The sequence below is a fragment of the Nerophis lumbriciformis genome, linkage group LG06 (genome assembly GCF_033978685.3).
Source record: "Nerophis lumbriciformis linkage group LG06, RoL_Nlum_v2.1, whole genome shotgun sequence".
NCBI lineage: Eukaryota > Metazoa > Chordata > Actinopteri > Syngnathiformes > Syngnathidae > Nerophis > Nerophis lumbriciformis.
Genome location: NC_084553.2, coordinates 14,036,960 through 14,057,655, shown reverse-complemented (window position 1 = coordinate 14,057,655; position 20,696 = coordinate 14,036,960). Strand labels below are relative to the sequence as shown.

The 20,696-nt window shown below is 40.3% G+C and overlaps 2 protein-coding genes across 2 annotated transcripts; one reads left to right on the top strand and one right to left on the bottom strand.

Moving 5' to 3' along the window:
• The first annotated feature begins 1,286 nt into the window (after positions 1-1,286).
• nob1 (NIN1 (RPN12) binding protein 1 homolog) lies at positions 1,287-10,590 on the top strand. Its single transcript, XM_061963772.2, has 10 exons — positions 1,287-1,420; positions 3,234-3,366; positions 3,439-3,572; positions 3,643-3,714; positions 3,792-3,947; positions 4,034-4,186; positions 6,402-6,593; positions 6,679-6,776; positions 8,943-9,087; positions 10,268-10,590. Exons 1-10 carry the CDS (start codon positions 1,352-1,354, stop codon positions 10,532-10,534), a joined length of 1,419 nt encoding a protein of 472 aa, XP_061819756.1. The 5' UTR covers positions 1,287-1,351; the 3' UTR covers positions 10,535-10,590.
• Positions 10,583-19,512, bottom strand: cog8 (component of oligomeric golgi complex 8). The gene is made up of 5 exons (XM_061963771.2): positions 18,965-19,512; positions 14,063-14,270; positions 13,172-13,996; positions 12,940-13,108; positions 10,583-10,965 (listed from the first exon to the last, which is right to left on the bottom strand). Exons 1-5 carry the CDS (start codon positions 19,291-19,293, stop codon positions 10,673-10,675), a joined length of 1,824 nt encoding a protein of 607 aa, XP_061819755.2. The 5' UTR covers positions 19,294-19,512; the 3' UTR covers positions 10,583-10,672.
• Positions 19,513-20,696: the final 1,184 nt, after the last annotated feature.

Here is a 20,696-nt window from a genome sequence, read left to right as displayed (position 1 = left end):
AATATCTGCCTCCGACAATACTCTGATGATTAACTTGTGGGATGACTGTATTATGATGATAGTATACAGTATATTTATACCATGAATTGATTAACGTGGACCCCGACTTAAACAAGTTGAAAAACTTATTCGGGTGTTACCATTTAGTGGTCAATTGTACGGAATATGTACTGTACTGTGCAATCTACTAATACAAGTTTCAATCAATCAATCAATCAATCAATCAATCAATCAATATATAACCTAATCATATTGTTTCTTCAACTTAAAAATATCTGACCGTTTTTTTCCCCCTTATCTGGGATTATATTGCCAGTTTTGATCTCGGACATCTGGTCACTTATAGCATATAACAGTGGTTCTCAACCTTTTTTCAGTGATGTACCCCCTGTGAATTTTTTTTTAATTCAAGTACCCCCTAATCAGAGCAAAGCATTTTTGGTTGAAAAAAAGAGATAAAGAAGTAAAATACAGCACTATGTCATCAGTTTCTGATTTATTAAATTGTTCAATATTGCTCATTTGTAGTGGTCTTTCTTGAACTATTTGGAGAAAAAGATATAAAAATAACTAAAAACTTGTTGAAAAATAAACAAGTGATTCAATTATAAATAAAGATTTTTACACATAGAAGTAATTATCAACTTATAGTGCCCTCTTTGGGGATTGTAATAGAGATCCATCTGGATTCATGAACTTAATTCTAAACATTTCTTCACAAAAAAAGAAATCTTTAACATCAATATGTATGGAACATGTCCACAAAAAATCTAGCTGTCAACACTGAATATTGCATTGTTGCATTGTAATGAATGGAATAGCTTACTTGATTTGATGTTCAGTTTATGAACTTACATTCATATTTTGTTGAAGTATTATTCAATAAATATATTTATAAAGGATTTTTGAATTGTTGCTATTTTTAGAATATTTAAAAAAAAAATCTCACGTACCCCTTGGCACACCTTCAAGTACCCCCAGGGGTACGCGTACCCCCATTTGAGAACCACTGGCATATAAGAATATTATATTACTGTTAAGCAAACTATGAGTAATAAAACACGCCAAAACATGTGTCCTTTATCATAGCTACAGGTATGACAAAGAAATCGCGTGAAAATCAGTGGTATTAAGTGAGGTAAGATGAATTAAATGCGCTGACAGTTCATTGCTCCTGCCAAATGAATTGCACTGAGTGGAGCGGATCACCACTCCAAGATGGCGGCCCCGCGTCTCGTCAGCGCCAGTATGCAGTAGCGCTCGATGCTGCGTTCCCTTATAAAGATGTCTATGGCACTACACAGTAAGGTCTTTTCTGATTGGTCGTTCCGCAGCGCCTCGTTAATCCAAGATGGCGCAGCCCCCGGTGGAGCATGTTGTCGCAGACGCAGGAGCTTTTTTGAAGCGAGCACCTCTCCAGGTAACATTTTGCTGCCGTCGAACCGTGAAATAGTCTTTATCTAATAAACTCACTGGCTGTTGGCTATTCATTAAGTACTGATAACCGGAATTTAGGCCATTTGTGATTAGGGCCCGCCCGCATCTCGAGCCTCGTCTTGTTGCCACAACAATCACTTCACGACGATAGAACTACCCGATTGATTATTATCGCCAGGAAGGCATTTAGTGGAAACCGCAACAAATGTTCGGATTAGGTTAAAACGGTATATAGACGGTTTCACAATGCTACATGACGTCATTGTCTTATTTAAATAATTAATACAAAAAATCTTTAAGGTGGCAAGAAATGCATCAATAATGAATAAAGCTAAATATGTGTTGGACCAATATTCACTTCATATTTTTTACTGTTCGTTGGTGTTGCCATATCTGAGTTATTGTGCAGAAATACGGGGAATTAATTACAAAAGTACGCTTCAGTCACTAACACTGTTACAAAAAAGATCAGTTAGAATAATACATACCGTATTTTTCGGACTATAAGTCGCAGTTTTTTTTCATAGTTTGGCCGGGGGTGCGACTTATACTCAGGAGCGACTTATGTGTGAAATTATTAACACATTACTGTAAAATATGAAATGATATTATTTATCTCATTCACGTAAGAGACTAGACGTATAAGATTTCATGGGATTTAGTGATTAGGAGTGACAGATTGTTTGGTAAACGCATAGCATGTTCTATATGTTATAGTTATTTGAATGACTCTTACCATAATATGTTACGTTAACATACCAGGCACGTTCTCAGTTGGTTATTTATGCCTCATACAACGTACACTTATTCAGCCTGTTGTTCACTATTCTTTATTTATTTTAAATTGCCTTTCAAATGTCTATTCTTGGTGCTGGGTTTTATCAAATAAATTTCCCCCAAAAAATGCGACTTACACACCAGTGCGACTTATGTTTTTTTTCCTTCTTTATTATGCATTTTAGACCGGTGCGACTTATACTCCAAAAAATACGGTAAGCGTTGAAAGTAAAAAGAAAAAAGAAAAAGTGATTTAAAAAAATTTACTTATTTAAAAAAAAAAAAATTATGAATTAAAATTTTAGTGGGATTTTTTTATAACTAACATTGCTCAAAAAACAATAACTCAAAATTGATGTTTAGAATTTTTTACCTATTCAGGGCTCCAAGTACTTCACATTAAATAATCCACTTTAAACATTTGTATGGGGAAATATTGCATGTTTTGTGTTTTTGTCTTAACAAACTGCGATACACACACGTATGTATGTATGTATGTATGTATGTATGTATGTATGTATGAATGTATGTATCCCAGTTTGTTAAGACAAAAACACAAAACATGATATATATATATATATATATATATATTTATTTATTTTATTTTATTTTATTTTTAACATTTTTATAACTGAGACCCTTGCGGGTCTCCGGGACCCAACTTGAGGGGAGCCCTAAAGGTAAAAATGTATATATTGTATTGGTTTTGAAAATGTAAAAAATCAAAATGGTCCCCACATGCTTTGATTTTTCAATATGTAGCCCTCCTTGGCAAAAGTTTGGACACCGCTGATTCAATATGTCACCAAATGAATGGTCAGATGCTCGATAATGCAACCCAGTCAGCTGTGGTGTTTGTATGAAGCCTGTCTTACTCATGAAGTTATGTTCCCATCTACTGTACGGAGTTGGAATGACAAGCGACATTATATTGTGTTTGTGAGGGAGGGGTCCGCCACAAATAAATTAATGTATGACAAACACTGTGATGATAATGATGATGATTATGATTATGATAGAACTTCGGGAAGAACATCTACACTCTGAAAGCCGTGGTGGACGAGATCCGAGACAAACCCACCAGGAGAAGTTTGGCCTTCCTTCCCTACCAGCTCACCTTCATAGAACCCCGCGCGGATGTGGTCAGACTGGGTAAGGTCAATCGAGGCGAAGGGCGGGGCTTGTTGATTGACCCTGACCAACCCTGACCTTGTTGTTGCCTAGTGACGGAGTTTTCCAAGAAGACGGGAGACTACCCCAGTCTGTCGTCCACAGACATCAAAGTGCTGGCGCTGACCGTCCAGCTGGAACAGGAACACGTCGGAACGCAGAACCTCAGGACAGAACCACAAGTCCAGGTCTGTGTCTCCCATGTAAACACGTCATCTGGCTACTTTTGTTAATTTACTACTACTTTTTCTTCTTCAGGTCCATGTCAGCAGCACGCAGCGCCACCCGGAGACGCCCGTTAACGTGGCGGGATTCCACTTCCCCTCAAAGGTCAGAGGTCATCTCCCGAAGTCATGTCTTGGTGCTTTTTCCCCCCCAAACAAACATCTTTGCTGTGTGACCCGCAGAAGTCAAATGACGGGTGTCCCAGAGACGACGCGGCGTCATGTGACTCATCCACAGACGTGTCATGTGACTCCCAGCTAGTGTCGGAGGAGTTTAACACGTTCCAGTTCTGGCGACAATCTCTCCCAGACATCGAGGCCGACCTGCTGAGTTTACTGGTGGAGTTTTAATAACACAACAGTTGTTGTCGTGTCTCATTAGTCGGGACAGGAAGTGTCTCACGTCCTTTACTGTTCTCTTTTAGACTCCATCGCAGCCTTCGGAAGCAGACAACAAACAGGAAGTGGCAAAGGTGCCCACGCCGTCTTGCGTGTCCGCGTGCGACCAGGACAACTTCAACAGCTTCCTCTTCTGGAGGGAAACGCTGCCCCCTGTTGACGACCTCCTGGCATTACTGGTGGGTGAACGCTGGGTACAGTGGAACCTCGATTTACAAACATAATGGGTTCTTGAACAGGCTTTTGTAAATAGTAAAGTTTGTAAAGTGAAACAATGTAAATATGAATAATGGGTTCTAGCCTCGACAAAAGTACATATTTTAGTTAAGGTTTGTACACTTTGAAGTGATATACGGTAGTGTTTCTTTACCGTAGCGCCCCCTACAGGGCCGCCAAAAATTTTTTAAACTATGGGCCACTGCGGTACTCTTGTAATCAGTGTTAATTTTGTTTAGAGATGTCCGATAATGGCTTTTTTGCCGATATCCGATATTCCGATATTGTCCAACTCTTAATTACCGATTCCGATATCAACCGATACCGATATATACAGTCGTGGAATTAACACATTATTATGCCTAATTTTGTTGTGATGCATTAAACAATGTAACAAGGTTTTCCAAAATAAATCAACTCAAGTTATGGAAAAAAAATGCCAACATGGCACTGCCATATTTATTATTGAAGTCACAAAGTGCATTATTTTTTTTAACATGCCTCAAAACAGCAGCATGGAATTTGGGACATGCTCTCCCTGAGAGAGCATGAGGAGGTTGAGGTGGGAGGGGTTGAGTTGGGGTGTATATTGTAGCGTCCCGTAAGAGTTAGTGCTGCAAGGGGTTCTGGGTATTTGTTCTGTTGTGTTTATGTTGTGTTACGGTGCGGATGTTCTCTCCCGAAATGTGTTTGTCATTCTTGTTTGGTGTGGGTTCACAGTGTGGCGCATATTTGTAACAGTGTTAAAGTTGTTTATACGGCCACCCTCAGTGTGACCTGTATGGCTGTTGACCAAGTATGTCCCTGGGACCCCATTTTGAAGATTCCTAGCGCCAACACTGATGGAGTATCGGTGCGTGCAAAACAGCAGCAGGCGGCTGTGGCCTGCGGGCCGGTTCTAATACTAATCAAATATCATCCCGGGGGCCATAGATCATTCATTCGCGGTCCCTGCCTTTGACACTCCTGTTGTAGAGCATCTCAAAAAAACTGAATTCACAGCTAGACCTGTTTCAGTCAGGGTACAGTAGTTTGTTGACGATAACCAAGACAAACATTTTTTTAGTCAACAAAATTAACACTGCTTGTAATACACTTTTCCACCACTTGTGGCAGTAATGACACTCTTAAACAAGACGTCTGGAGCTAGTCATAGAGAAGTTTCTTAAGCGCAAAAATGATGACTAAAGTTGTAAAGCTGTAATTGTATTGACAATTAATCAAACATGTATACATATATGTATGTACATTTATTTTTGATCAGTTTTTATGCTTTCATATTAATTTAATAAGGTTTATCCTGTTAAACTGTAAGTAGGTAAGATGTAATTTTTGAATATGATTAAAATCAAGAGTAACATTACTAATTGAGTGTGCATGTTTGAGTGGGTCCCAGGCCCCTTTGTAGTGGAAAAGTTGGGCCCCCGAAGTCAAAAAGGTTAAGAACCCCTGCTATACCTCCCTGCTTGGCACTCAGCATCAAGGGTTGAAATTGGGGGTTAAATCATCAAAAATGATTCCCAAGCGCGGCCACCGCTGCTGCTCACTGCTCCCCTCACCTCCCAGGGGGTGATCAAGGGTGATGGGTCAAATGCAGAAAATAATTTTTCCACACCTAGTGTGTGTGTGACAATCATTGGTACTTTAACTTAACTTTAACTATACAGTACTGTAACATAACAAGTGGGTGGATATATCAACTATCTCTTTATTACAACAAAACACATTGCTGTCCTCTGTATGGGCTGCTCTGCCAACACACACACAGAAGTCCCTTTGTTGGCCTCACAAATGATCAGAAATCACAAAAAAACAATATTGCTACAATAATAAACATTAAAAAAAAGTAAAATCCACTTGCATTATAGAAGGAGCTGAAGAAAAAGGAGCAGACGGGGGAGAACAAAGGGGGTGGTGGGAAGGGCCGTGTGTGTGCGCTTGAAAGAGACGCTGCTGAACGAGAGAGCACTCTTCTTCGCTGTGAAATAAGTCTACTTTGGCATATTTTTCCAGGAAAGTCCAGTCTCATCACAATTAAAACTTGCTCTAGTACAAAGCCTGCTTGGTCGATTCTTAGTCTTTTTTTCAACACTTTAACATATTCTTGGGTTTGTAAATCGAGGTTCCGCTGTAGTTTGGTCTTTGAGATGAAGCTAACTTGATGTTGTGACGTGACAGAAGGAAGACGGTGGGGGTTCGGAGGAGGACCAATCGGAGGAGGACAAAGAAAACGAGCCAGAGGATGAGGATGAAGATGGAGGGGGTTGGATCACGCCCAGCAACATCCACCAGGTGAAGATGGACACCTCTGATTGGACGACAGCGGCCGAGATCAAAGTGGGATGTGTGACCACCGACTTTGCCATGCAGGTCAGTCGTGTTACCGTGGCAACCGGAGCCACAAAACTAGCACGTGACTCGTGGACGTAATTTTTTTTTTTTTTTTACTGTGTAGAACGTTCTGATCCAGATGGGCCTTCATGTTGTGTCTGTCAATGGAATGTTGATCACACAGACCAGGAATTTCATCCTGAGGTGTCACGCCTGCTTCCAGTGAGTACCTGCTGTGGTCAGACAGCACTGCTTTACACTTGTTGGCCACTAGAGGCACTGTGAGGTTACGTTCTCGGAGATAAATGGTAAATGGGTTATACTTGTAGAGCGCCTTTCTACCTTCAAGCTACTTAAAGTACTTTAACACTATTTCCACATTCACACACCGATGGCGGGTGCTGGCAATCATTTTGTACAGATGCTGACAACTAGGGTTGCACAATAGTTAGTTTAGTCTTTATTTGAAGGGACAATGCACAGAAACATGAAGCTCAAAGACAGATATGTTCTGTACCAGATTATAGCTCATTTCCATCTGCAGTCCCTGGCTACCTAATAAAATAAACAATAATAATAAACAATATACGATATAAATTATATACATTTGGCCTAGCTGTCAGTACGATCGCCACGATTAAACCTCGATTTACGAACCCCTCAATTTGTTAAAGTGTTGAAAAAAAGACTAAGAATCGACCAAGCAGCCTTTTTACTACAGCAAGTTTTAATTGTGATGAGACTGGAATTGCGTCGTTACTTCCGGGTATCGATTCACGTGAAACCAAACGATGCCATATTTCAGTACCTTTGTTGCACGTGACGTCACATCCAGTTGCGGACTAAACACGGGCTCCGGGAAACAATCAGTCAAGCAGCACTCAGGCAAGCTCCCGCTCAGTAAAGTTGCAATTTTTAACACCAACAAAGCTTGGTAGAAAACGCTCAATTGTAAAGTAAGGCAACTCTTCCAAAAAGTGCCAGCCTGATGCTAATTTACATTTGATTTGCCATAGACAGGCTACTCTTAGCATTAGCGATTTTACACGGCAATTTCAACACCTCCAAATTTGGTAATGAAAACTACAACTAAGATGAATCTTACAATTAAACATCTGGTGTGTAATAAGCACAATACAGTATAAATACTTTGTGGTGCTCAACATTACACATTCGGCTTCATAGAAGAAGCTACTTCCTTGTTCAGTAACATACAGTAGATAGTTTATACCAGGGGTGTCCAAACCTCTTGCTTTTTGAAGTTTGGCCAGGGGGATGAAAGCTGACTGCATGTAAAGTAACTAAATATAGCCTATACATATATATGTCCACATATTATACATAATTAATATTATCATTGGTTATTAAAAGTATATGGAAGTTCAACTCCTACCTTGTTTACTTCCGTGACGACCTCCTTAAAGTTTTGTAATCAAGCAGCTAAAACGTGGCAAACATGGATAAGTGTGGAATGTTATTTGTATTTTTCCCATCATGCATTTAAATGGGTGTAATTGATTTTTTTTTTTTTTTTTTTTTATTAATTTTTTTTAAATTATTTAATAATGCTAAGACATTTTTAAAATATTCACAAAGTTCAGTGATCAGGTTAGTGTGACCATTTGTGTTGACTTTTTGTTGTTGGTTGCATTTTTTTTGCGCCATGAGTAAGCAAGTTGGTTTGGGTCACATGAATAAATGCTCTGCTGTGTTGAATTCAATGCACAATTCATGGTAATTGACCTGTTTTTCTCACATTGTCCACATCCATCCATCCATCCATTTTCTACTGCTTATTCCCTTCGGGGTCGCGGCAAATTTATAGTATTAAGATGGTCAGATATTTAATACTAATTTGCAAACACACCACAGGCCAAATTACTTATTCAACTCATGAAGTCTCTCAGGTATATTTCACGGGCCAAACTGAAAATGCTGGCGTTCTGCCATCTATTGTTTTATAAGTGAAACTGCATTGCAAAGGAGACTCAAATGTCTTAAAACAAAATATAACTGGACAGCTCAGTTGTTGTAATCAGCTCATTTTTAAATGTTACATAACATTTTTTTAATGTTATTAGTATCAGTTCAAATGTGAATGGTAGCCATCCCGAATGATAATGCATGCTGATGACACATCCTCACTGTCTCCTGCACAATTGACCGCGACTAGTGAACCATTCATTCATTCATTCATTTGTTTTTTGTCCAATACATGCATCAGATTAAATTGAACTTGGATTGAAAACAAATATAAACAGTTTCCCATAAATAAAAGTGTGAATAGGGCTCCAATTTGGCCCGGGTGTTGACATGAACTGTATAAAAAAAACGATTGTACAAATTGTCATACTGTATGATTCTAAAAATTGTTTCGATGCACGCCAGGACCACCAGCAACATGAACAAAGAGTTTTGTCCAAAGTGCGGCAACAAAACGCTGAAGAAGATCGCCGTGACAGTCAGCGAGGACGGCCACATGCACATGCACTTCTCCAAAAACCCCAAAGTGCTCAACCATCGTGGCCTCAGAGTGAGTGCACACACACATACATTCTTGTATTTGTTACCTTCTTGAGACCTGAGAAAAATGCTTACCTCTTTAGGACCACCCTTTCTAGATATATAAAGATTTGTATTTACATCATTAATAATATAATAAACTATGCAAATATAAAAAGCTTGTGAAAAATGAGTTGGAATTTCACAAGAAAAACTTACAATTTTGGCAGTATTTTAAAGTTGTAAGTAAATTTAAAGTTGTCATTTTACTAATTTTGAGTCAAAATTTTACAAGAAAAACTGAACATTTGTTTCTATATTATGATAAAAGTTAGAATTTTACTTAATAACCGTCCCAATTCTACAAGAAAACCTTAAAATGTTGGCAATTTTATGAAGAGTCATAATTTTATAAGAAAACTTTTGGCTATATAATAATAATCTGGATTTTACTCGGAAAAAATTGACAAAAGTAATAATTTTACTCAAAAAATGTCACTATTTTACAAAAACAACAAAAGTTGGCAATATTGTGGTAAGTCAGAATTTTATGACAAATTTTAATAAATAAAATAAAATAAAATAGTTATAATTTTACATAAAGTAATTTCACGAGAAAATATTGCAATATTACAGAATGAGAAAATGTTCCCAATTTTAAAGGAAAAAAGTTGAAGCACTGTGAGAAGACTGCTTTTAGTAAAAAAAAAAAATTTAATAAGTTTTTTGTTTCTAATTGTTTTTTAATCTTCATTATTTACTTCAAGTTATTACAGTATGTCTCGCTCTACAAATTTATTTTATTCATTCATTTTGGCCAAATGGGGCGCATTTCAATTTCTTACACACACTTGTTACATATGTTGGCCAAAGGGGGAGCACTTAAATTTTTTTACACTCACACTTTTTATTTCATATGTTGACCACAAGGGGAGCACTTTTAAAACCGACACAGTCAATTTGAAAAATCCCTCCTTTTTGGGACCACCCTAATTTTGATAGATTTCACCACCAGGGGTGCAAATGAGACATTCTCTATTAGATGCAATGGTTTTCCGTATTGGGACCATGATTTATGTCCTAACATGTTCACCGGTCCTTATATGGAAGCTACTTTTCCTTGTTGATGTCTCAAGAAGGGTAGAAATACAAGAACACACACACACATACTAACAAGCTAATCCAAAATAATTGTATTTGTGCCGCTGTAGTACTCGCTGCCGTTGCCACAGGGGGGCAAACACGGCAGCAACCCCCAGCTGACGGAGGATCAGCGCTTCCCTCAGCAGCGTTTGTCGCGGAAGGCGCGTCAGAAGACCAACGTGTTTGACGAGAGCTACATAGCCGGAGCCTCGCCCTTCTGCGAGAACGACGTGTACAGCCGAGCCGCCAACCTGAACATCCGAGACGCTCAGTGTGGGGGGGGCCGGCGGCGCACCAACCCAAACTGCGCCCGCAGGAAGTTTGTCAAGAAGTAGGAAGCCCCTTGCCCACAATAACTAACATAACAATAAAAGGATAAGATATTCTCTCACCCGCTTTGATTTATTCACCGTAAAAATATACCAATCATAATGAAGCCAATAACTGTCCCTCCAACTTGTTGAAAAACAGGCTCACAGTTCTGGTTTCCGTGACAACGCTTCATCCAGTTGCTCCACGTCTTCCTCGGGCGTCTGCGCCGGGATTTCAGCGCTCTTGTCCGACTCAGTCTCTCCAGGAACGGACTTTGCGGACACGGGATCCGGGTCGCTCGTAGGTTCTGGCGACAAGGAGTCCGACGTGGCGCCACTCTGCTCCGCGTTGAAGTCCGCTTCCGGCGGCAACACGAATCCCAGCGGCTCCAGCAGCTCTTCCAGGTCCACTCGGCCCAAGCGTTCCGACGTGTGCAGCTGGGAGACCGGAACGCCTACACGCAAAACGGAAAAAGTAGGAGAGATCTGATGTAGTTTGAAGCAGGGGTGTTCATACTTTTCACACTGAGGGCCACTCTGAAATATCTAAGCATGCAGGGTTATTTTGATATGTTTCATTTTCAAAACCAATCCAATAAATCTGTCTTTTTTTACCTTTAGGACGCCTGTGTCAGTCATAAAAATGTTACAAAGTACATATAAAAATGTTCACGGCTTAAATCTCGAGACTAACTTCAGATTTGTCAATATTATACACTTTTTGTTAAAGAGAACCTGGTTATATGGCAAAAACTAAATATTTCAAAGTGGAATATTTGATGATTTGAAGTAATGGCCGCTTTAATAGGTCAAATATGTCATTACAACATTGATTTAGACTCATTCTTCTTTTTTTTTAAATATACCACTAAAATTCTGAGGCATCTAAAAGGGCCCAACTCATAAGTGGTAGAATAAGTTTAAAACATTTTTAGTTGAACTTTTTTCGTTTTAAGTCTTTCGATCATCTTCAGATCCATCACCGATTACATAAGTTTTTATTTTTATTTATGGCAAATGCACAAAATATTCAAAAACAATTCTGAAATATTTCAAAGGGGAATATTCATAAACATATTTATATAGATGCATACTTTTTTTTTTTAATTCCACTAAAATTCTTAGCCATCCAAAAGGACCCAAATCATAAAAGGGTTAACAGAAAAACATATTTTAACTTATTTTTAACACTTTAAGTCTCTCAATCAGCAATCGATACATTTAGCTAATCGACATAAATAAAATGTGGCATCATTACTTAGTAAACCATCTAGCAAGAAGCATAAATAAGAGAAACCTAAAGCGTAGGACTCGTCGATTGCCATTTGAAGTTCCTTGGAGTAGGATTTGGATTTGGGCGCGTATCTGGCAACCTCAGTCATGAAGAGTGGGAGGGGACTACAGGATTTTGACCGTGATTGCAGTACCATTTCTGGCCACATTACTACCGTATTTTTCGGACTATAAGTCGCAGTTTTTTTCATAGTTTGGCCGGGGGTGCGACTTATACTCAGGAGCGACTTATGTGTGAAATTATTAACACATTACCGTAAAATATGAAATAATATTATTTAGCTCATTCACGTAAGAGACTAGACGTATAAGATTTCATGGGATTTAGCGATTAGGAGTGACAGATTGTTTGGTAAACGTATAGCATGTTCTATATGTTATAGTTATTTGAATGACTCTTACCATAATATGTTACGTTAACATACCAGGCACGTTCTCAGTTGGCTATTTATGCCTCATATAACGTACACTTATTCAGCCTGTTGTTCACTAGTCTTTATTTTAAATTGCCTTTCAAATGTCTATTCTTGGTGTTGGGTTTTATCAAATAGATTTCCCCAAAAAATGCGACTTATACTCCAGTGCGACTTATATATGTTTTTTTCCTTCTTTATTATGCGTTTTCGGCCGGTGCGACTTATACTCCGAAAAATACGGTACATATGGCACCGTTAATTTTTGTAAATCAACTTCAGATCTATCCATCAAACGTTTTTATTACCGTTTTGTATTTTGTTTGTTTGCCTTTTTAAAGTCCATCCATCCATCTATTTTCTACCGCTTGTCCCTTTTGGGGTCGCGGGGGTTGCTGGAGCCAATCTCAGCTGCATTCGGGCGGTAGGCAATATTTTCCAAGAAAAATATTTCAAAGTAATTGTTGATGTGACGTAATTGGAGCCTTCTATAGGTCAATAACTCATAAGAACATTGATTTTGATTCACTATTTTTTGAGTCATGACAGTTTAAAAGGAAAAAAAATGCCTGCATGAAAGTTTTTTGTTAAATTTAATCTTTTTGCTCTTTTATTCCACTGTTTTTTACTGTAATAGTATTTTAGAATGTGCCTCTGCACTTTGGACAGCCCTGGTTTAAAGTGTTTCACATGTCAACATATTTTTGTGTGTTGTGTGCTAACCGAGGACCAGCGCCATCTGCTGGGGAGGGAAGAGCGTCTCCAGGCATTGGTTGATGAAGGGCAGAAGGTCGTGGGCGTAGACGCGGCACATGTGCGTGAAGAGTTCCCGTTCGCGCTCGCTGAAGGCCGAATCCTCTGCGCGATGGAAAGCCACCAGCTGCTGTGTCACCTGCCAGGAAGAGAGATGCGGAGGTAGGTCATTTCTTTCTGTCCATTGACGCAGACATCTTACCGTGCGGAGAGCGTCCTGCAGGCGGGCGGTGACGTGGCGGGTGAGGCCGAGGGGGCAGCAGAGGCGGAGCTCGTTGAAGGAAGTCAGGATGTTGTTGAGGAAGCGGGCCAGAGGGTGGAAGTCCAGGAGGCTCATGGGGGGCTGCAGTGCTCCAGGCTGGACCCCGGGGGTGGAAGGCGGGGCAGTCCCACCCAGCACAGAGGGCAAGGCCACCAGGGTGTACGCGTTCATGTCCTCTTGGAACTGCTCCACCGCCTCCCGCGTGGCTTTCTGGAACGCCTCGGCCGCCACCTTCTGGAACACGGTCGCCAGCTGCCCGCGGAAGTCTGCGCCCACCCGGCTAAAGGACAGGCCGAAGTACATGCACTGACCCAGCAGGGAGTCCAGGCGCCCTCCGACTCCGCGCTGCAGGTCCCGCTCCAAAGTCTCCAGGAAGTCGGACACCTTCTGAAGCACCCAGCCGTGGAAGATGGCCGCCTCGTTCACCGCCGCCCGGCCCGGTGGCGGCTCCTCGTCGTTGTCGTCGTCGGAGAAGATGGCGCGGTACTGCGTGATGATGTCGAAGAGGTGCACCCTGCACGCCTCCACGGTCTTGCTGGCGTGCGTGTAGGGATCGTCGTCGGGAATGGCGTCCAGCACGGAGCGCAGCCAGGCGCCGCGGGCCTGCAGGAACTTGACGCGGAGCTCCGCCTCTGTGAAGACGTCCATGCGGCGCAGGTAGCCCACCACTCGGAGGCACGCGGGGAGCTGCGCGTTGCTCCGCAGCTGCTGCAGCAGACCCACCAGCATCAGCTGGGCCGACTGGCGCACCTCCCGCACGATGCCCTGCACACACCATGGACACTTTCACAATGGTCACGAGATCACGGCGGGGAAGGAGCGGAATGTCACCTGGATGACAGGAAGCGTGGCGTGCTTCTTCTCCAGCCTCCTGACGTAAGCGGCCAGCTCCAGCGCCTCCTCGTAGTACGCGTTCCGAACACACGTGTCCATGAGCTGGGGGATCTCCAGGATCTCCAAGATCTCCGTGTGTCGGTTCAGCGTCAGGCTGTTCATGCGGCGACTAGCCGCCATCTGCTCCGCCTCCTTCACGAACACCCTGCACGCACATCATGGCGTCACTTGGGAGCAGGAAGTACACAACAAACATGGCTGACCAGGTGTGCGTTACTATTTCTTTGACAAGAACAAAGTGTCCTCTGAAGGTCCGTGTTCATTCTATTTCCAATTCTTAAAGGGGAACATTATCACAATTTCAGAATGGTTAAAACCATTAAAAATCAGTTCCCAGTGGCTTATTTTATTTTTCGAAGTTTTTTTCAAAATTTTACCCATCACGCAATATCCCTAAAAAAAGCTTCAAAGTGCCTGATTTTAACCATCGTTATATACACCCGTCCATTTTTCTGTGACATGGCGCATAGAACAGCAAGCTATAGCGACATTAGCTCAGATTCAGACTCGGATTTCAGCGGCTTAAGCGATTCAACAGATTACGCATGTATTGAAACGGATGGTTGTAGTGTGGAGGCAGGTACCGAAAACGAAATTGAAGAAGAAACTGAAGCTATTGAGCCATATCGGTTTGAACCGTATGCAAGCGAAACCGACGAAAACGACACGACAGCCAGCGACACGGGAGAAAGCGAGGACGAATTCGGCGATCGCCTTCTAACCAACGATTGGTATGTGTTTGTTTGGCATTAAAGGAAACTAACAACTATGAACTAGGTTTACAGCATATGAAATACATTTGGCAACAAGATGCACTTTGAGAGTGCAGACAGCCCAATTTTCATCAATTAATATATTCTGTAGACATACCCTCATCCGCTCTCTTTTCCTGAAAGCTGATCTGTCTAGTTTTGGAGTTGATGTCAGCAGGCCAGGGAAGCTAGGGTCGATATTCTTCTCTTGATCATCTTCGGTGGCATAAGGGACGGTGTGAGCCAAGACATCCAGGGGGTTTAGCTCGCTCGTCTGCGGGAACAAACTGCCGCCATTGCTTGCCGTGCTACCGAGGTCTTTTGTCCATGAATTGCTCACACACTCCGGCAGATTCAATGGGGGTCTGGCGGCAGATTTCTTTGACTTTATCGTTGGAAATGCATCTGCTTTGAGTGTCGCAGGATATCCACACATTCTTGCCATCTCTGTCGTAGCATAGCTTTCGTCTGTAAAGTGTGTGGAACAAACGTCCAATTTCTTGCCACTTTCGCATCTTTGGGCCACTGGTGCAACTTGAATCCGTCCTTGTTCGTGTTGTTACACCCTCCGACAACACACCGACGAGGCATGATGTCTCCAAGGTACGGAAAACAGTCGAAAAAACGGAAAATAACAGAGCTGATTTGACTCGGTGTTTGTAATGTGTTTGAGAAAATGGGGGATTGCTTCCCGACGTCATCGCTCCGAGAGCGAATAATAGAAAGGCGTTTAATTCGCCAAAATTCACCCATTTAGAGTTCGGAAATCGGTTAAAAAAATATATGGTCTTTTTTCTGCAACATCAAGGTATATATTGACGCTTACATAGGTCTGGTGATAATGTTCCCCTTTAAACGCAAAACAAAAAAAACAAAATGAGGGCTGTTTTTAGAAAAAACATTTTTTATATATATAGCAGATTTTAAAACAAACACAAAAGGGTTGATTTTCATTAAAATATTGCCATTAAATGTGATTTGGTGCGGTTTTCCTTTTATGGATTTAACTTTTCCAGATAAACACAAAAATGGAATATATGTTCATCCAAAATACAAAAATGTGTGTTCATCTGTGTGATGACAAATTGAAACGGAAGCAGTATTTTTAGCTTTTCCTTTGCGTTTAGCATGTATTCATAAAAGCAAATCAAAAAACAAAACTATTTAATGACACTTTTTCAAAACGACAATAGGACTCTTGCTGAACAAAGTTGTAAGCGTTATGCTAAACGCAGAGGAAAAGCTAAAATACTGCTTCCAGTTCAATTTGTCATCACACAGATAACCACGTATTTTTGTATTTTGGATGAACATATATTCAATTTTTTCAATAAAAATCCATAAAAGGAAAACAGCACAAAATCCAATTTTCGGGCAATATTTTAATGAAAATCAACCTTTTTTGTTTGTTCTAAAATCTGCCATATAGAATAAAAATCGAAAAACGGCACTAATTTTGTTTTGATTGGCAACACTTAATTGGCCCGAGTGTGTGAATGTGAGTGTGGATGTTGTCTGTCTATCTGTGTTGGCCCTGCGATGAGGTGGTGACTTGCCCAGGGTGTACCCCGCCTTCCACCCGAATGCAGCTGAGATAGGCTCCAGCACCCCCCGCAACCCCAAAAGGGACAAGCGGTAGAAAACGGATGGATGGATTTGCATTTGAGAATTTGAAATCGAATGAATGAGAGGTACACTGAGGACTTTTGAAGGTGTTTCTCCATTGAGGGCTGCACGCTAAAAATGTCAATTATGTGAAGGCCACTTTGATATTTTTCATTTTCAAAACAAAAAAATTCTCTGTCATAAAAAAAGGGTAAAAATAATAATTAAATGACTATCAATTACTATAATATATTACTATATAAATAATAAAATAATCCATGTATTATTATTATATAATATAATCCTTAAATGTCTATCACTGAGGTCGACATCACAGTTATGGCCGCTGCTAATCATTTATGAATATAAATGTATTGACATTCACCTCATTATTATACAATTGCATAGGACTGATTTTTTTTTTTTTACATACACTGTAAAATAATTACATTTTAAAAATTCAGCAAAAAACTGACATCTCATTCGCCACAATTTTACCGTGAAATTCACGGTGGTTTCTACAGGTGGTTAACAGCATGTTACTGTAAACGAAAAAACAGTACTACAGTTTTTTTAATAGTGAAAATTCCGGCATCTGAGCTGCCTGTTTTTTTACCGTAAAATATATTGCCATTTGTACAATTTGATGGATAACTTTAAATTATACGTCAAGCGGACAAGTACCTCGGAGTCTTGTTCACGAGTGAGGGAAGAGTGGATCGTGAGATCGACAGGCGGATCGGTGCGGCGTCTTCAGTAATGTGGACGCTGTATCGATCCGTTGTGGTGAAGAAGAAGCTGAGCCGGAAGGCAAAGCTCTCAATTTACCGGTCGATCTATGTTCCCATCCTCACCTATGGTCATGAGCTTTGGGTTATGACCGAAAGGACAAGATCACGGGTACAAGCGGCCGAAATGAGTTTCCTCCGCCGGGTTGCGGGGCTCTCCCTTAGAGATAGGGTGAGAAGCTCTGCCATCCGGGAGGAGCTCAAAGTAAAGCTGCTGCTCCTCCACATCGAGAGGAGCCAGATGAGGTGGTTCGGGCAACTGGTCAGGATGCCACCCGAACGCCTCCCTAGGGAGGTGTTTAGGGTACGTCCGACCGGTAGGAGGCCGCGGGGAAGACCCAGGACACGTTGGGAAGACTATGTCTCCCGGCTGGCCTGGGAACGCCTCGGGGTCCCACAGGAAGAGCTGGACAAAGTGGCTGAGGAGAGGGAAGTCTGGGGTTCCCTGCTTAGGCTGCTGCCCCCACGACCCGACCTCGGATAAGCGGAAGAAGATGGATGGATGGATGGAAGTTAAAAAAAAAAAAGTTTGAAACATATGACACTATATTTGTAACATAATTAGAAAATATTAAAGTTGAAAAGATATGCAATTGAATACATTTTTATATTTTTTTAAAATATATAAAATACTTTTATTTAATTTGAAAGCTTTCGCGGGCCACGTTAAATGTGCTTTGGGTCTGTCCATATAATTTAAAAAATGTTTAATTAATATTTTATTAACTTTTTGTCAAAAACACCCATGTTTAAGGCAAAAACACAAAATATGCAATAGTTTTCAATAATTAGGTCAATAATGTTTTGTGCAATGACAGTTTAAAAAAAAAAAAAAAAAATCATACTAAAAATCTTGGGGATCCAAAAAAGGGCCCCATTGAAAATAAACACTTTTTTACTTTCAACATTTAATTCTGCAGACCAACTTCAGATCTAGCTGTCGATTGTAAGTTTTTATTACTTTTTAAAATTAGTTTTATTCCCTTTTTGTCAAAGAAAACTTTGTTTTTATATGGCAAAATATATAAAATACTTTTATTTAATTTGAAAGCTTTCGCGGGCCACGTTAAATGTGCTTTGGGTCTGTCCATATAATTTACATTTTTTTAAATGTTTTATTAACTTTTTGTCAAAAACACCCATGTTTAAGGCAAAAACACAAAATATGCAATAGTTTTCAATAATTAGGTCAATAATGTTTTGTGCAATGACAGTTTAAAAAAGAAAAAAAAAATCATAATAAAAATCTTGGGGATCCAAAAAAGGGCCCCATTGAAAATAAGAAACACTTTTTTACTTTCAACATTTAATTCTGCAGACTAACTTCAGATCTAGCTGTCGATTGTAAGTTTTTATTACTTTTTAAAATTAGTTTTATTCCCTTTTTGTCAAAGAAAACTTTGTTTTTATATGGCAACCACACAAAATAAATATTTTTCCAAAAAATATTTCAAAGTGGAATATTGGATGTGGAGTAATTGTAGCCTTGAATAGGCCAATAATTCATAACACTATTGATTTTGATTCATTATTACTTGTTGAGCAATTACAAATGTTTTAATGTAAAAACAGTATTAACAACTTTTTCTAGTTACATTGAACCTGTTTGCTCTTTTTTTCCACGTTTTATGGTTTCTTTAAAAATAGTATTTTTGTCCCTACTTTGGAGCCCTGGTTGGGGTGAAAGCTCGCACCTGCATCGCTGTCCAAAGGCGGGCAGCTTGTCCAGGAGGCGGGACACGCTGGACTCGACGCGGCCAAAGTCTCGGTAGATGTGCTCGGTGCAGTCGGCGGTCCTGATGAAGGTCTGGTAGTTGGAGAAGGCCAATTCCCGGGTCTGCTGCAGTATGTGGGCCCGCTCCTCCGCTAGGCGCTCCTCTTCTCGGCTCAGCTTGTCCACGCCGAAGGAGCTGAGCTCGGACAAGTAGGCCGCCAAGTCCGGCTTGTCCCTCCAGCTGTCCGGGAAACAATCCTGGAAAATGGAGGCTAAAATACTCTCGTCCTCCACGTCGACCGCGGCCATGCTTGACGGCTTTTTGTCCCTAACTAAAAGTGTCGTTTTGACCGCATACACGGTCGAGAATACAGCGTGGAAATAATACAAAGAATAAAACGTACAAAAATGTCGTTAAAACAAACTATTTTCTTCTTCCGCCTTCTCAGCCTGCTGCCCTCTTCTTCTCTCACTGGACGCAAACTAGCACTCAGACTGGTGACATCTAATGGACGAAATAGGTACTGTCATTGAACAACAACCACACCAGCTGTTAAAACAAACTAATTTTAGATGAAGTGAATTATATTTATATAGCGCTTTTCTCTACTGACTCAAAGCAATTTACATTGTGAAACCCATACTTGCCAACCCTCCCGAATTTTCCGGGAGAGTCCCGAAATTCAGCGCCTCTCCCGAAAACCTCCCGGGACAAATATTCTCCCGAAAATCTCCCGATTTTCAGCCGGAGCTGGAGGCCACGGCCCCTCCAGCTCCATGCGGACCTGAGAGAGGACAGCCTTTTTTCAGACGGGAGGACAACAGGGTGACAAGAACTAAATCATCCAGACGAAAGATACATTGTATTATTATGTTTATCTTACCTAAAAATAAATATATTTATTAATTTAAAAAAAACAACTAAATAAATGTTTACTATATTTTGCTAAAAACATCAACATTAATTGTATTTTTATTTTTATTTTTTCTGACTCCTTATTACATCAAGCCATAGAATTATACCGGTACATTAAAATAAACATATTTGAAATAATTAATTTTAAATTATCATAATAATTCATTTAAAATGACCATATTTATTTATTAAAATAATTGTTTGTTTATCAAAAACTTTAGCATTTTATTTATTACATTTTGAAGCTCTCAGAAGCCAAGTTATGTTATATTTATGCAAGATTGAAGTGTCAATGATCTAAACACAGTTTTGTTTGCATATTTTCAGGATGTATATATATATATATATATATATATGTATGAAATACTTGACTCCTATCAAAGTGTGGTTAAAGCTGAAAAAACTAAATATTTGTCAGACTTAATTTCAAATAGTATCAACAAGCCACGTGTTCTTTTTAAATCTATTAGTTCTGTTCTTAATCCGAATCCAGCCACTTCACTAGAGATGACAAGGGAAACTTGTGAAAAATTTCTCTCCTTTTTTAACGACAAGGTTGCTACTATTCGGGCAAATCTTTCTCCTTCTCCATTTAGTTTCAATGTGGCCACTCGGTGCTCGGCTGTGTTTTGTCAGTTTGAGCCTGTGTCCATGCCTGAGCTTACAGGAATAGTCGACAAACTAAAACCCTCGTCCTGTCCCACAGACCCAGTCCCCCCTCGCTTTTTTAAAGAAGTTTGGGACTCTATTGACTTATCTGTTAGGGACATCATCAACAGCAGCTTGATTTCTGGCA